General features: G+C 38.0%; 1 protein-coding gene across 4 annotated transcripts in view; it reads right to left on the minus strand.

The window, feature by feature from the left end:
* The window catches only part of CRACR2A (calcium release activated channel regulator 2A), a 51,533-nt gene that overhangs the window by 21,949 nt on the left and 13,387 nt on the right, over window positions 1-16,197 (minus strand). For 3 of the 4 annotated variants that reach the window (XM_017735908.1, XM_008634871.2, XM_017735909.1), the window contains 5 exons: window positions 16,033-16,144; window positions 13,655-13,823; window positions 11,969-12,115; window positions 6,394-6,484; window positions 3,770-3,865 (listed from right to left, as the gene is read on the minus strand). In XM_017735908.1, coding sequence (XP_017591397.1) covers window positions 3,770-3,865; window positions 6,394-6,484; window positions 11,969-12,115; window positions 13,655-13,823; window positions 16,033-16,144 — 615 coding nt within the window. Of the gene's footprint in view, window positions 1-3,769; window positions 3,866-6,393; window positions 6,485-11,968; window positions 12,116-13,654; window positions 13,824-16,032; window positions 16,145-16,197 lie in introns of those variants that run through there. The other variant, XM_017735910.1, reaches the window with a different exon arrangement.

The raw sequence follows: 16,197 nt of genomic DNA on the forward strand, positions 1-16,197 counted from the left end.
TGGTTTATGTGGATAGATTACATCAGTTCCTGAATATTGCTTCCACTCCTTGACAGAATGACGTTCTTCATTCTAAGTAAAAGATCAGATGCTTCAGGTACTGAAGACAAGACTTATCCAGAGGAGTGGCTTTGGGAGAAGCAAAAAGTGACCACTCAAAGATGAACTTTCAAAAATCTTAGGAGCAACAAACTGCATACAGAAATCCCACTTACAGAATAGTATGGCCATCCGAAAGCTTACACAGAGACTGTTCAGGAAACGTAACTGCAACAGTAGCCAACACCAGCTCCCAGAATCATCTATACTGATGTTAGAAGTACTTGCTATAAATCCTGGAGCTCACTCTTGTCAGAAAAACTGTAACATAACATCTAAATCCCAGAACATAACGAGAGAAGAAAGGGTTGTTTCCCAGCAATTCAGATCTCCCTTCTTCTGCTGTACCCATACAATCCTTTGAGAAATGCCAAACAACACCTTTAAAGCATTCATTTAAAAAACTCCCAATACACAGAAATAGCTCATTAGGTGAATGCTCAGCTGGTATTAGAATGGCATAGATCCTATAGCTTCTGGCTGCTTATTGGAGCTGAATATTGGCTCCTATGCTCATCTGGTAGATGGAAACTGATGGGAAAAAGACTCATGGCCCATAGACATGTTTAAAAAAATCTAAGTAGCAGAGAGATTTAAACCATTACCACAGGTCAAGCACAGACACAGTAACTGATGGTACATATTCTCTTTTTTTGACAAAAATGAGAGGAAACCAAGTTTAAGTTAAGTAAATAACTGGGATTATTCAATGCAAATGAGCTGTTACTGAGAACCACACACATTGAGCACTCTCCATGCAACCCCTTGTTCTTAGCTCAGCATGCTTTCTGTAGTTTTTATCATTTTTTTTTCCCTATTTATTTCAGTTGCACATGAAAGATGAAATATTTACACAGTGCCATGAGGCAGTTATAAGCACTTGAGTACTACTGATCCATGTTCTTATGCATCTCATTCCCAATCCCAAGATCATGTTCTTCAGTGGCTGTCATCAGTACAGAATGCAGCGTTTTATGTGAGAAGTCCAGTAACTCCCCCCCATTTCACCTGGTCCACACCTACTTTCTTCCCCTCACATAAGAGTCTGTGCCCTAGAAGTTGTGCTGGATATCCTCTGTCCCCAGTGCCTCCTCCTGAGACATTCCATCTCACATCCCTTGAGGAACAAGGGAAAACCTCGTGCATTATCTAATGCAGAGCATTATACAGAGCAAGCTGACAATTCGAGATCATGGCAGCCAGCAAAAGGGCCTAAACAATGGAATCTTGGCCAGTCAACATGGAATCAGACCCACATTTCAGACATGCCAGCCAGACAACCCTCATAAGGAAGAATCCCTCTGGCTGTGTCAGCAAAACAACGCTGAGCTCATCTGGTTTAAAAGCTCCCTTTCACATTTTTGTTAATAATTTCCAACACAGAAATAATAACATTGTACTTTATATTTTCAAAAAAGACTTATTAATGAAGTTTGGAAAAAAGCATTTGTGTGCCTCTCAAGAGGTTCTCTCATACAATCAAGCATAGAAGTTGTAATTAAATCAAGCTACCTTACTGTCTGCAAGAAGAGATTTAATTATTAAAGTATATTTCCATACCAGAGGAGGAGGCAAAAGTGAAAGAGATCTCTGGGTAAGGCAAACATTAGACACCACACACAGATATCTCAGTGAATGAAAAGCAATATCAGAAAATGAGTGGGGCCATGGCATTACAAAAACAGATCTGAGTAAAGATGAGAGTCACGTTCAGAGATGATCATTAGAAATTAGAAAAATATATGTAGAAAACAGTGCCTCTAACTACACTGAGTAAAACACTCAAATAAATAGGCTAGGTTGCTATACCAGAAAGAAAAACCATCAAATACTGCATATCAGATTAGCAATAGCCAATCAGTTAGGTGAACGACAAAAGTTTCAGTTGTCATCAATCATCTGAATGAAATTATGTCACTCATCCCACCATTAGAAATAGTGAATTCCATTAGCCCAACACAGCTTCCTTTCCATAAAACTAAAATGGGATAGTTCAATCTTTATGGTGTATGGAGATCCTATCTTTCAAAAGCACCCTTGTGATTCATGTAAATTCATAACGGAGAGGGGAAATGACAAATGCTAGAAATTACAAATAAAATAAAAACCACAGTAATACTATTAATAATAAGCAATGTAGAAAATAGAAATGGAAAACATAAAATCAGATAAAAAAATAATACTAACAAAAATAGCACAGACATTGATTTATGTTCTCCAAGATAGGCAATAGTAGACAATGGCAATGTAGACAACAATTGTAAGGTAAGACTTCCTGGTATTGTTGCCTATATTGATTAATTATACCAGGCTTAAAATTGAGTGAAAGCCTTTGAATAGTTTCTGTGGGTTTTATACCGAATTTAGCAAACACGTTCTTGAAAAAAACACAAGAAGAAGGTTTTACAGAATTACTGGTTGATAACTAAGTTTTAAACAGAGCTTTAAAGCAAAAACAAACAAAAAAAGTAGACTAAAATACAATCATTACAAAATGATAACAAGTAATTTCTTATACTTTTGCAGTTAGTTTCAGACTAAAAATGCCTGATCTGTGTGCCCCCACAGATATCTTCAAAGTACAGATTATATCACTCTAGTGCTGCAATGTGGTAAAGAGCCTGCATAAAACCACATATATTCTGATTCACAGTGGTACTGAACAAGGGTAATTAACACCAGGCAGTTGATTTCAATTATGGAATGGACTTTTAGTTTAGTCCTGTATCCTCATCAGCTAAACTTCACAGAATCACAGAGTACCAGGTTGGAAGGGGACCTCAAGGTCCATCTGTTCCAACCTTTCTTGGCAAAAACACAGTTTAGACCAGATGACCCAGCATCCTGCCCAGCTAAATCTTTAGTGTCCGATGTTGGGGCATCCACCACTTCCCCAGGAAGTTTATTGCAACAGCTGATGGTTCTCATTGTGAAAAAGTTTCTTCTTTTTTCCACATATTCATATTCTACAGAGGGAATTGCATTTATAGCGTTCCATTTCTGTCCTTTAAATTCCAGTGCTACCTCCTTTCCCTATTGCTAGTCTTTCCTGCAATGACCTGGGAGCTGCTTTACAGCAAGTTCTCTGCTCCCCCAAGCAGGCCATGCTTTTTAAGAAGTAAAACACATCAGGTTTTAATATGGGAACTTGACAAGCTGTTACCAATGCAAGGGAAACATCCACTGCTATAAAACTGCTATCACAGAGATATATCAGGAGCAAGTTGTTCAGGAGGGAGCATTTCAAGTTCATAGTGCTGAATCGTCCAAAACAAGTAAATGAGCGGCTGGTACAGGCTTTGAGCAAAGGTGGGCACTAGAAGAGCCAAATCATTGTTCTCTGCTCTTAAGCTGTCTGGGTGTTAAGCCAGTTCCTAGAACATTGAAGGTAGTGGAATTCTGCTATGTTTTCATAAAAATTACCCTAGTACCTGGGGAGAATATCCAAAGCATTATGTTATTTTCCATTTTACCACATAAAATGAAAATTACTTTAGAAATAGAGGTTAACATTTTTCCTAAGCACATGACACAAAAACAGAGGGTCACAATTTGGCAGAACAACATCACACCAACTTGCAGTTTCGGGACCTAAAATAGTACCTATTGAAAATCATGTGAACAAATAAAAGCTATCTATTTTTCAACTCTGAAGAATATCAGTTAGTACCCTTTTCTGCTTCTGAACCAGCTGTTCCAGTTCTTGTTCTTTTGACAGCAGCTTGCACTCCAGCTCTTGACTGTAGGACTGAAACCTCTCTGTGTCCTGCAAAATTCAGAGAGGAAATGGATTAACAGAACAGCATAACTGCATCAGCAGGAGGAGAAATAACAAATCAGGGATGAAGTTTTCCACAGTGAATATAACAAGACACAGGTAGTACTCAGTTGAGGGATGGTATCACCCATGAATCTGTAAACTGGTGTAGTCCAGCAGCTTCAATGACTGTGGTTTCTACAGAACGTGCTGATTGCGTATGAGTAGGTATCAAGTCTAGAAAGGGGAGGCAGATGTCTCAGGCAGGAGGCTGAGGAGCTTAGCCAACCTAAATCAATACAGCCAGAAGGTATCCTCTCATTTCCAGCCACAGCAACTCAGGTTGATGTGAAAGAAACAACAACTGCCATGCTTAAAATCCATCACTAACAACAATTTTTCGCAGATGTTCCACCGGTATAAACAAGCGACTGGGGCTTCAAGCTCTGCCTTTCACTTAGCAATTATATTAACCTGTCCACTTTGTAAGTATCCTGCAATCACTGGGAACTCCCAGTCATATTTGGGATTACTCCTTCTGACACTCCTCAGCTGAGAAAAATTGTCAGACCTCTCCTGAGTAAAATCAGGTTCCACTAGTTTGTGTCAGCTGAGAATCTGTCCTGTTCCTCCAAAAACAGGCTTCTACTCTCTAAGGTCCCCAGGAAAATGCCTCTAAACAAAAACAAAAATTCCATCAAAACAGCAGTGGTTCTTACATGTGTTTTCCCTTAAGCAGTACCCATAACGGGGTAATCAAATGCATGATAACTGGCTCTTTCTGGGGAAGAATGTATATCCAAATGAAAAAACAGACTAACTGCCCCTTTTGTGTAACATTCAGTCAGCAGGGTATTAAGTACTGTAAATAGCTACAATTTGTACTTATTTGCATCTTACCAATTTCTTTAAATGTATTCTTCAAGAGCTGCTCTTCATTCAAGCCACAATAATTTCCCCTTTATATGGCATCAATGCATCTCTCCAGGCTGTAAAGTCTTTGTAAGACTTTGCATTAGAGAAAGAATTTAACAGTCAGATCTCCCCAGATCCCAAATTAGTCATGCAAAGAAACAATACTGCTTGAGTGTCTGGCAGCCCTTAGTGTGGCTGCTGACTAAACTGTAAATAGCTTGAGTGGGAAGCTTTCATGAAAAAGCCTGAAAGAAATGGCTTAACCTCAAATATACAACTAATTAGGAGATCCAACAATCACTGCTTATGGAAAAGTCTTTGTTGTTTGGGGGTTTTCAGAACCACTTCAGCTGTGGGCTATTAAGAGCACATAAACTATTTTTTCCACAAAACTGCTGTCAGGCAAAGTTGAAAATACTTTTTATCCTTCAGCTGATATACAAACTTTTATTTAAAGGCTTCATCTCATCCACCACTAAAAACTGCTCTCAGCTTGGAATGGAAAAAAACTTGAAAATTTGAGTCAGGTTCACTACCCTGTAAGGCAAGTGAAAAGAATGATTCCTTAGACAGCTGATAAAGGCACCTTTTTTTTGGTTGGCAGGAAACAAAAAGTACTTCATGTATTTGCATCACGAAAGGAAGCTTTAGATATATTTGATTATATTGTATAGATATACTTATATATATTTGATTGAGAGTGGAGACAATAACCACTATTTTGGCAACTATTTCTATCATGTACTGCTGAAACCCTGTGTTTGTGTCATTTATATGACTGATGCCAAGAAAACAAAAAGGGATGAGCCAGTAGCTCAGTAGATGACTGACTCTCCCAGGCCACCCAGAGCAGCTGTGAAACCTCCAATATTTTAATACTCAAAACGTAATTGGCCAAATTCCTGAGAATCCTGATCTAGCTAGGAAGTAAGGCATCCCACCTACATGGTTTTAAGATTACTCTTTCCTAGAGCATGCTGGAAGTTCTTGTTAGTTTCCTTGTTATACAAGAAAAAGCACGAGAGAAGAATCCAAAGAAAAGACTATGAACACAGTAGAGGAGATTTAAAGACTTCCCAAGGAAACGGAATTCATTTTCAGGTGTTCTGGAAGCACCATGGGTGTGACAAAATAATCTGACCCGTGTTTATTTTGCAAATAACCTGTGGTTGTTTTGCAAATTACCATCGCTTGAGTCATCTCTTATTGTTATCCCCTCCCAAAAAGCAGAGACTGTAGAAGTCAGCAGGATTGGTGCTGCTCTGAACAACCTCACAGACTGCACTTCCTAATTGAGACCAGAGGTTGGACCTAGAGTAGCATCAGTAATACAATGTTTGTAGTAAACTGACTTTCAAAAGAATGCCAGTCGCTGCTGCTGAATGCCAGCCACCGAGCACAGGACATCAGTGCTCCTTCATCCAACTTTATTCACTCAGTTTGAAGCTTCAGAGACTAAAAGTTTGAAGCTGCAGTAGAAAAGCAGCTGTGAGGTGAAAGGTGTTTTTTCTTCCTCAGTTATGAAACACATTTTGTGGGCTTTAATTTCACACCCAGAATGAGTTTAAAACCACTGAAAGGGGGAGCAGAATCCATGGCCACCATAACAAAGAGACACTCACTTTCAAGAGAAACTGCTCTTTCTCCTTTTTGATTTGCTGTTCCATTTCCTCATAGAGATGTTGCATTTCTTCATCATAAGCAGCAATTTTCCTAATAAGAGATAAGAAAACACTGAGTGGGTCTTTGTAGCATTACTTCAAGAGATGGCTCACATTACCAGCTAAGCTCCACATCTCTGCCATAACACAAGACTCCAAATGTATGTTCAAGGTGTCAAGGAAATAGAAATTTTTGTGCAGCAAAGCTCACAGATTAATTTTTTTTTTTCTCATGGAAGTACAGCTTCAACAACTCAAAAGCTAATACAAAGCTGATGTTTCCATATAAAGCAGCTGTTCATCATGCAATTTTAATGACTACTAGATCTTAGGTATAAGGAAGAAAGTTTACTAATATCTTGACAATACCAAGATGTCAGAGCCTAAATTTGACAGTTAAAACTATTTTCACTGTAACTTCCTTTTTTTTTACTCTTGGACTGCACTGTTCCCCATTCAAGGGTACTGAATGAGGTACTTCCATCTAAGACACATTAGCTAGAATGGAACTCTTGAAAGACCTTCATGAAAGCAGCCTTACTGCCTCTCGGACAGCTTTGCTGAAACAAATTTGAAAAGCCCAGATGAGGAACAGAAATAAATACGTTGTGCCCAAGTGTATATGACTGTAGGAAAAAAAAAAAAAAGAACCTCCAAAGTTCACTTTTTTCCAGTAGAATATTGCAATTAATATCACTGCAGCTTGATACACGAAGAGCAAATGGTTTCACTTGGGCAGAAAAAATTTAACTGTTGACAGGGAACAAGAGATCTACTTTGTTCTGCTACTACTTTATTCTATTCTTATTAATGCAGAAACTGAAATGCAAAAATCTCTTTGTATCAAACTCAGGGGACATCCTAGAAAAAATTTTAATTGAGATTGTTAGGACCTTTCTATGACAGTACTGTATATTCCCCCATATACTTCGTGCCATAGCTGTTCCTTGAGCAATCTGCATAATGCATCTGTTCAAATAAAGTATAGAATCTTCAAGGGCATTCACATCAGCAAGAGCTAGACAAGGAACATCCAGTAGAAAAAACCACCAACATTTATTTTGTATCTACTTTTCTTTTTTTTTTTTTTAACCTAATGCTCTATATGTTCTGTGGTTTTGCCTTATTGAAGGCCTGGTTCTCTTCTCATTTAAAACAAACGCAATTTTAAAGAAAATTCAAAAACTTTACCTAATCTAAGAAGCGTGAGTAAAACCAGAAACAAGTCTATCTTTCCCCCTTTCAACAGCAGAACACTTGATACTGCCAGCTTCCCTTTTCAGTCACAGATAAAAAATGTAAGACATTTTCCCAGGATCTACAGAAGCAATAATCAACTGTTAAACTACAAGAATTTGAGGAAAACTATGGCTGTCACTTAGACTTTTGTAAACTCTGACTAGGTGAGAAAACCAGGCCCCAAAAGGGCCTCTGCCATGTGACTGCAACACTTGCAATAGAGAGCGTCAGAAAATCCAGAAGCCCTTTTTTTGCCTTGCTCCCCTTATACTGTAAAAGTGGTTCATGTTCTGATCTCAAATTTTATTTTCTTGAAACTAAGAAAATGCTTCATAAGGAATTAGCATTCATCAATGCAATCAAATCACACAAATTCATGGAGAAATAACAACTACTTAGAAAGGCATGGCAGAGATGCTAAGATCATACACCTGCTGTATTCATGCAGTATAATACCACTTTGACCAGCGTTAGACTGACTGCTGAAAAGCCCTGTAACTCTGCAGAGGCAGAACATATTGCACAGCTGTCAGTGTTTCCATGGGAATCATAAAGATTTTCTTGGCTTCTGTGTGACAGGGAGAATATCTTTAGTCCTGTGTTTTAGCCTGCTGATTTAGGTATTTCTTTCCTCTTCTGTGTTTGGGAGCAAAGGATATGGCAGCACCATGAAGACTACACCCAGGAGGTACTGCTGGATGTAGGAATCTTTTTAGTTGGTCTGGCACATAAGCACATGCCATTGCTGTAGGCTGAATACTCTCCAAGCATTTAATTCATAGATTTCCATTCTTATCTCATGGTCAAATTAAACAGAAGGGGAAAATAATATCCCCTTGTAATCAAAAGTGTAACAATTTTCAGTAAAATAACTAACAAGCAGCAGGAAAAATAATCCAATACATTAGCTGGCAAATATTCCCCACATATATTCAGGAGGAAAAAACTGAATTCATAAGGATATATCACTGTTACATGAAAAAGGCAACATGTTTTGACTAAAAGTTCTATTCCCTTGGATTACCCCTTCAAGTCTTACTTAACACATAATTTTATAATTTCAGCAATATTTGATAATGTAATCTCTCTTTTCAGTAATGCTGCAGAATAAACAGATGGAGAAGAAAGCAGATGAAATGTAACATGAGCTCACTAAGTTCAGATAAGTTCAGGATCAACACACTCAGAAGGGTTTAATTTTTGCCCATTCATGTAGTTGCAATGTGAACTGTTTTGATTTCACAACTGCTGTTCATGCAGTTTGTTGTAATGGTTCTTTCTCCTTAAAAAAATACAGTGATTTGTGCACAGTGTGAACTAATCTCCTGAGGTGCTGATTCCTCTCCTCTTCCATGAAGATGGATTCTGACAGTGTCTCATGCTAAGCCCAATGAGAAGTCAGCTCATCCTTCCCTTCTTCCTTTATACCCTTTTGTTTATCTTGCCTGTTTAGAACTCTGTTGTTTGAAACACACTCTACATTTTTATTAGGTTTGTCCTTCAAATGCAAAGCACAGCAGCAGACAGAGCTAATGGCAGTTGAAGATTTTATCTGCTATTAGAAGAAAAAGGTCTTTCTCATCTCTTTTAGGCTTACTTCCTACCAGTCTTATTAAAAGCCCCTTGGTTCTACTGCCAGGGATTTGAAGAATAACAAGGTCTGTCATATCCCACTCCAGCCTTTGCCTCCTCATTCAAGAGATACGACCTTCTAAAAACAGCTCTCTCAGAATAGCTGTTCTATTCCTTTAACCACTGAGTTGCCATTCTCTGCACTTTTCCTCATCCCACTACATTCTCCCTGTGTTGCAGAGACCAGAACTTCCCACAGTGCACTCAGGACATGGGTGCACTAAGATTCCATGTGGTGCCAAAAACGTGCTTTGCCACATGCTCAGTACCTTCCCTGGTAATGCCCAGCAGTTTACTGGGCTCTTCTGGCTGATTTCAAGAAGCTCTCTGCAATGCCCCCATGGGCTTTCTCTGCAATTGTAATTGCCCATCACATCGGCTTGATTTTATTTTCTTCTCCTAACATTCACCTCTGCTTTTCTGGCGTGCTCAATACACCACCCTGTTATTTAAAAAAACACTAGTGCTAAATTTAAGAAGCCATCTAATTTTAAATTCATCCTTAAAATGAAACACAAGTACCAAAAATCAAGGAGAACGAACTTACCCTGGCAAATAAATATTGTACCCACAAAATTGCATTGTGTTTAGATTTAAAATCACAGTTTTTTTCTCTCTAGATAGTTACAGCAGTATTAACCTACACAGTCCCTTGTGCATGCTGTATTTGCATGTTTGTGTATTGAGAATATAGGTCCAGGCAGTAGTGAGGCTGAACATACAAACAGGAACAACAGCAGCCTACCTGATCTATTGAACCAGAACAGGAGGAAACTCCTGGATCTCTTAGACCACAGGACTCAGGTTCATGAATGAAAATATGCATGTGTGAAAGCTCCAGAAGAAAAGACAGAAAACAGGTAGAAAAGAACATCATGGGTTAAGAGCATAGATTTTTATGGCATAAAGATCCCTGCACACACACATGAAGCTTCTCAGAGCATCCAGAATAGAAGAAAAAGGAACAATTTAAGACAAAAGCACAGCCTACACCCAGGAAAGGAGACAAAAGGCTGAGAGTAGACTGCCTTATTGCCTAATGACTCACGGAGGTGAGTCAGGAAGGAAAGATGAAAGAACAAATTCATATTCTATTTCCAAAGGGTATTATTGTCACCAATCAACAACAAGCCAGGAGATATTACAAGACCTCAAAACCCAGCGTTCCTTATCTTCTGTGATCCCACAGTAAATCCTGGCCAGTCTAAGCAGATACATGCACCTTAGTGCTAATAAGTATGTGGGTATTACAAAAAATTAATCTTCTCCCCTATATGGTGCTGTCTTGATCTTTGCTGTTATTCGTACATAGTTTAAAAGAAAACAGGTTATTCATCCCCACCGTTACCAAAGACAACATTACTACTCTGTTTCCTTCCTGCAATCAACTACAAACAAAACAACAATCTACGTGCAGAAATCAGTGGTGTTATCAGGAGCAACAAAAAGAAGAAATTAGCTACAACATGTTTTTACTACAAAGGCATAAAAATCCAATGTGTTTTCAAGGTAGAGATTTCACATCAGCTAGAAAAGATAATGCTAATGTACTCTATGTACTCTGCATTGATCAGAGTTATTAAACAGACACATTTATTCATTCAGTTCCCAAAAAAACACTCACAAAAACCCCCTCAAAAAAACACAGAACAAACCTCTCACGACACACGGTAGTTAATCCTCTCTAGTCTAAACAGACAGCAAAACTCACTGTATGCTGTTTCCAGCTGTCTGAAGGCTAAAACCACACACAGAGACTTAGATGAAAATGCTACTACGAATATAAACCAATTGTCTTTAATGACCATATATATTTAGGTTTTTTCCTTCTCCATAAGCCTTGTTATATCCTCAGAATAGTCAGGAGAGTGCTGAACAAATGAAGTAATGTTCAACAATATATTTGCCTTTATTACTCAGTCTGTAAGAATCTGAAATTCAGAAGTGACACTTTAAAATAAAAATACAGTGGAATTTCAACTATGCCTGTAATTTTGCATTCTGTTTAGATTTAGCATCACAACTTTTTTCCCTCTAGATAGCTCCATATAAAAGCATGATCTATCAGTTTTAGTCCTTACATATATTTTTTGTATATGCATTTTATGCATTTGTTTATATATACATTTTATATGTTTTATATATAAAACATACACGCTATTTCATATTTCATAGGTTTGCTTTATATATATATATATTTGTTAGCTTACACTTTCACTAATATCAGTGCTTTGTGCTGCTCTAACATCTTAAACCTCTTATGTCTCTGGCCAGTTAATCCAGGTTTATAGCTTTTCTGCACGCAATGCTTGCAAAGCACACAGACAATTTATCAGATTTACTGTTAAATATGACTTTCCTCTGGAATCAAACTGATTAACTAGATTGGAATCACTCAATATTGTCTTAAAACTTCAATGCAATAACAGACATCTGCAAAAGAATTTCAGTCAATAAAATCTTAACTGGAAAAGAAAAGCTAATTTCATTCAGTTCTGCCATATGAATAGTTTTACCAGTACTCTTAATGCCTGATAAAATTTTACTTTATGGGAAGGCTTGTCCTCAGTTCTCCATTGAAACACCTTGTTGATTTCAAAAGTCCAAATAGTAGGTAAAATAGCTGTAAAACTAAACAAGAAGTCTAACAAAGAGAAATACCAACTTTTTTAGAGCACACTCCAACTCATTCTTCTCATTATCTGCTTCTTGGAGCTGGGAAAAAATTCTGACCAGGAACTCTTCAAAATTGGAAAGCAAATGAGGTTCTTCTTTTCTTAGCTGCAACCAAAGTTGCTTCACATCACTCTCACTGAAAGAAGAGATCATAAAGGATTCATTAAGAAAGAATATTTCCCAGGCTGCAGTAAATGTTCTTAGCACCTTTAGTAGATGGAGGCTTCAGGGCATCACTCGTCAGAACACAAAACTTATTAAAACCAACTTAAACTGTGCCAGATTTGAAAAGGAGGAGAGGGTGGGAAATGATGGAGATTGAATTTATTCAAAAAAATGCATTGTAACATCTGGTCATTCCTGACTGCAGAATAGCATGGGAACTGCTTGTTTACTGGGTGCCTTGCCCAACACTTCACCTAAACAGGAATGGGTGAGAAAGACAGATGAGATACAACGTGCCCTGCCATCACTTCTATTAGAAGCAAAGAAGTTCCCACAAATCTAGAGGGGAGGGGGCAGTGGGAAAGCTAATCAAAATGCCTTCCTCATAAGAAATGAATGAGATTCAGGTTCCTAAGTTATGTTGACAAATTGCATTTGTACTGTATTCTTTCATTTTCAACACATTTTTATTCCATGGTGAGTCTGCTACAAAAATCAGAACAAAACGTCTTGAAATTTTGATTTGAAGATTTACCAAGATAATGTTGTCTTTCCAAATCTATTCAGCAGACATTGGGAAAGAGATGCTCTATTGTGAATGATAACAGGTTTCTAATACTTTGCCAGAATTCTCCTGAACCACTTTGTCTCTTCCTGACTCATTCTCTTCCATGTGCATTGCAAGCCTGAACCTAGCCAGCAAAGAGTGCTATATTTAAAGGACAAAATAAGGATAAGGACAGAAGACGTGGGTGATAAATATCTCTTCATAATGAAAGCCTTTCAGGATGACTGACAATGAACTGTTTCCTGGAACAGGCAGTCGGGGGAAGAGAAGGACTGATGAGCACTTTTATTCCACATTAAGAATCGCTGATGTATTTCTTAAATATTTGTACCACCTGTCCAGATTTTCTCCCATTTTTGCCCAATGCTTTTTTTTGTTCTGCAATATTCATTGTGATTGACAAATGAATGCCAGGCCAACACACAAGAAGCTATTTGAGCAGGTTTTCTGTTCCATGTTTCAGAATGAGCCACCCTGGCCTTGGAAGACATAGTGTTACCAGAGCAATCACAACATGCAATTATGCATGAAGGGGAGCAAAAGCAGAAAAAGTGGAGAAAACCTCACTACTTATGGTGCACTTTAAAAACATCCCTTGCCAAAAATAGCAGTCATCATGCCTTGATTGAAAATCAGTGGCATCTGGGGATTACATGCTTGTAATTATCTATGTTCAAATGCCATGGCACATCAAGTGGTGGAGCTTTCCCATGGCAGAAAAACATGTTTCATGTGCCTGGAGTATAACAGTTTTGCTCTTGAAAATTTTGGTTGAGTGGCATTTTATCCTGACAACAAGAAAATTAGGTTTTATAAGGTTTTTTTCTCTGTGGTTTTGAGCACCTTTCGTTCTCGCCATTCATCTTGGATTCCATTAAAATCAAACCCAGAGGTGAACCACAAAAGGTCACACAACTGACTACTATTGCTGTGAGGACTCACTCATCCAAAACCTTTTTAGCTCCAAGCCGATCCATCAGATTCGAGAACTGGAATTCTTCATCCTCATCACCACTCATGGTCTCCTCGCATCTAACTGGGCCAGCTGTTTCACCTTCTGATGGTGGCACCATGTCATTTTTCAAAGCAATCTGCTCCAAAAGAAATTGGCCTAAGAATTAGAAATTGCACACATTAGCATATTCAGAACTTACTATAAAAAGCAATGTCATACTAAACATACTAAAGCTCAAATTTTACAGTAAATAAACAACAAAAGGACGAGACATGGCAAGAGGATCCCTGAGTTCTATGGCTGACTTTGTGCCCAGTTTAATGCCTAACCTTCAGTAAATCATCCACCTCAAAATTCACAAACATAATAAAAAAATTCGTATCTCCACGCAAAAAATAAAAGGACAGAAATTGCAGTAACAACTCTTCATAAATTTTGTGGTTTTCCTTCTTGATGGGTTTAAATAGGCATTAGGAATCTAAAATAACCATAGCACCAGTACTGATAAAATGTACATTATATAAAATTTAACATTCTTTTTAGTGCATGACCAAAGACACACATTCAATTCCTATATAAATTGCATACAGAAAGCTGTATTTTATTAACAGTAGTTGTATGGTGAGGATACAGAAGTGAAACTGCCACAGTGAAATTGCAGGGGGGTGGAATATTGTGATTTTATGCAGAGGATTTTTTGTTATATTCTAAATTCCAGTACAGAAATTACTATAGACCCAAGGAAAGAGAAATACTGGTATGGTTTTATATTTTTATTAACTCCATCTTGCATTCTTTCTCATAGCACCCAGAAGAACATGTTGGCAACAGAACAATCTGTTGCAAAGAGAGGTTACAGTAAATTTCAGATTTGCCACCATTTAGAAATATGAGTAGGACTCTCCCATAGTAATTGGTGCAGTATGACCTTTATCCAGACACTACTCTGTCTTCTCCATTCTCTAGCTTTCTAAGGCAGCTTTTACCTACTACAGCTTCTGCTTCTATCAGGAACGCCAACACTATCACCTAGCCAAATGTAGGACTACCTGGTCTGGAAAACACCTGTCAGTGCTGTGTAGCAGGTTAAAATGTAGCACACTTTACACTGCCTATCCTTATCTTTTATGGGATGTGGTCCATGTCCCTCGTGTGCCTGTGTGGGTGTCTCTGGGGTACATGTTTAACTTTACGACCAGCTGAACATGCGAACAGGAAAGCAGTGGCCACATCCACCTTTGAGCAGGAGGAATACCCAGGATCTGGAGCTGTTTGAGATGGCAGCCACTTACAACCTCTCTTAATAAAGAGTTTTGGTTATGCAGGGACTGCTTATGAAAGTAATCTTAATTTAACTTAACTTTAACTTATGAAAAGCAAAGCAGCAATACATTATTTCATTTTTAAATAGTGTCAATTTTCAGATTAGAATATACTCTATGAAGGTACTTGATCTACCTCCACAATGGGAGAGGTGGGACATGAGAGAATTAGGATTTCAAATGACTGATGATTTGCAAACAAAAATGAAAGTCCTGTTTGCTGGACTTATACATAGTAATTAAATTGAGATTTACTGTTACAATTCATGCATAGATGAGATTCAGTTTTCTAGAGAAAATGCTTAAACTTCAGTCAGCAAAGCTAAAATTAAGTACAAAACTGACTCTGTGTAAACAACCAAGGACAGTCTAACACTGTCATCTTATCTGGAATGTCACAGCTAGGGACAAACCACCCTGTGACAAACACAGAGAACATGACAGTAAGAGTGCTGTTGCAAAACAGGCAGTTACAAAGAATTTATCAGATCACATCTTACAGTAATAATAATTGCCTCATCCTGTTTTGTTTTGAAATAAATTAACATCACTTGAGGAATTAATTCATTGTAGAAAGCATTCCCACAGCTCTAAGGACTGTGGTTTTAACACACTCCTAGCATTGTCTCACATCAGTCTTAGAGATAATTTTAATTATCTTTCATGTCTTATTGCCTGATACGAAATAACACACAAAACTTTCCCTCCCAGCCCCACCAAGGGAAACCTCCAATCAATTGTACATAGATTTACTCAACAGCTTAAAACAGGTGTAATTCAGATGATTATATAATTTTTCTCATATTGTGTCATGGCTTGCCATTTTACATAGGAGAGAAAGAACCCTGGAGCCCTTTGTCTATTTATTGACATAATTTGACTACTTCTTCCTCTGCTACACACATTTATTGTATCTAGGGGATAGTCTGGTTCCCTGTGTGCATTATTAAGTGTACTGTTAAGACAAAATTCTTCTTTACTGATGTGGAGAGTACAGAACATGAATAAAGCTCAAAAGAGGAGACATGCTTTCCAAAACTCACTGAATCCTGTGATGAACTCCTTTGGGGTAAGTGAGCCATTGCCATCAGCATCCAACGTAACAAAAACTTTTTCAAGTTCTTCCAGGCTAAGAGGTAACTCAGGGTGCAGTCTCTGTAATGACAAAACATGCAGCAGCTTTATCCATCACTACAGGGTAAGAGGAA

This window comes from Corvus brachyrhynchos, unplaced genomic scaffold (genome assembly GCF_000691975.1).
Source record: "Corvus brachyrhynchos isolate BGI_N302 unplaced genomic scaffold, ASM69197v1 scaffold44, whole genome shotgun sequence".
NCBI lineage: Eukaryota > Metazoa > Chordata > Aves > Passeriformes > Corvidae > Corvus > Corvus brachyrhynchos.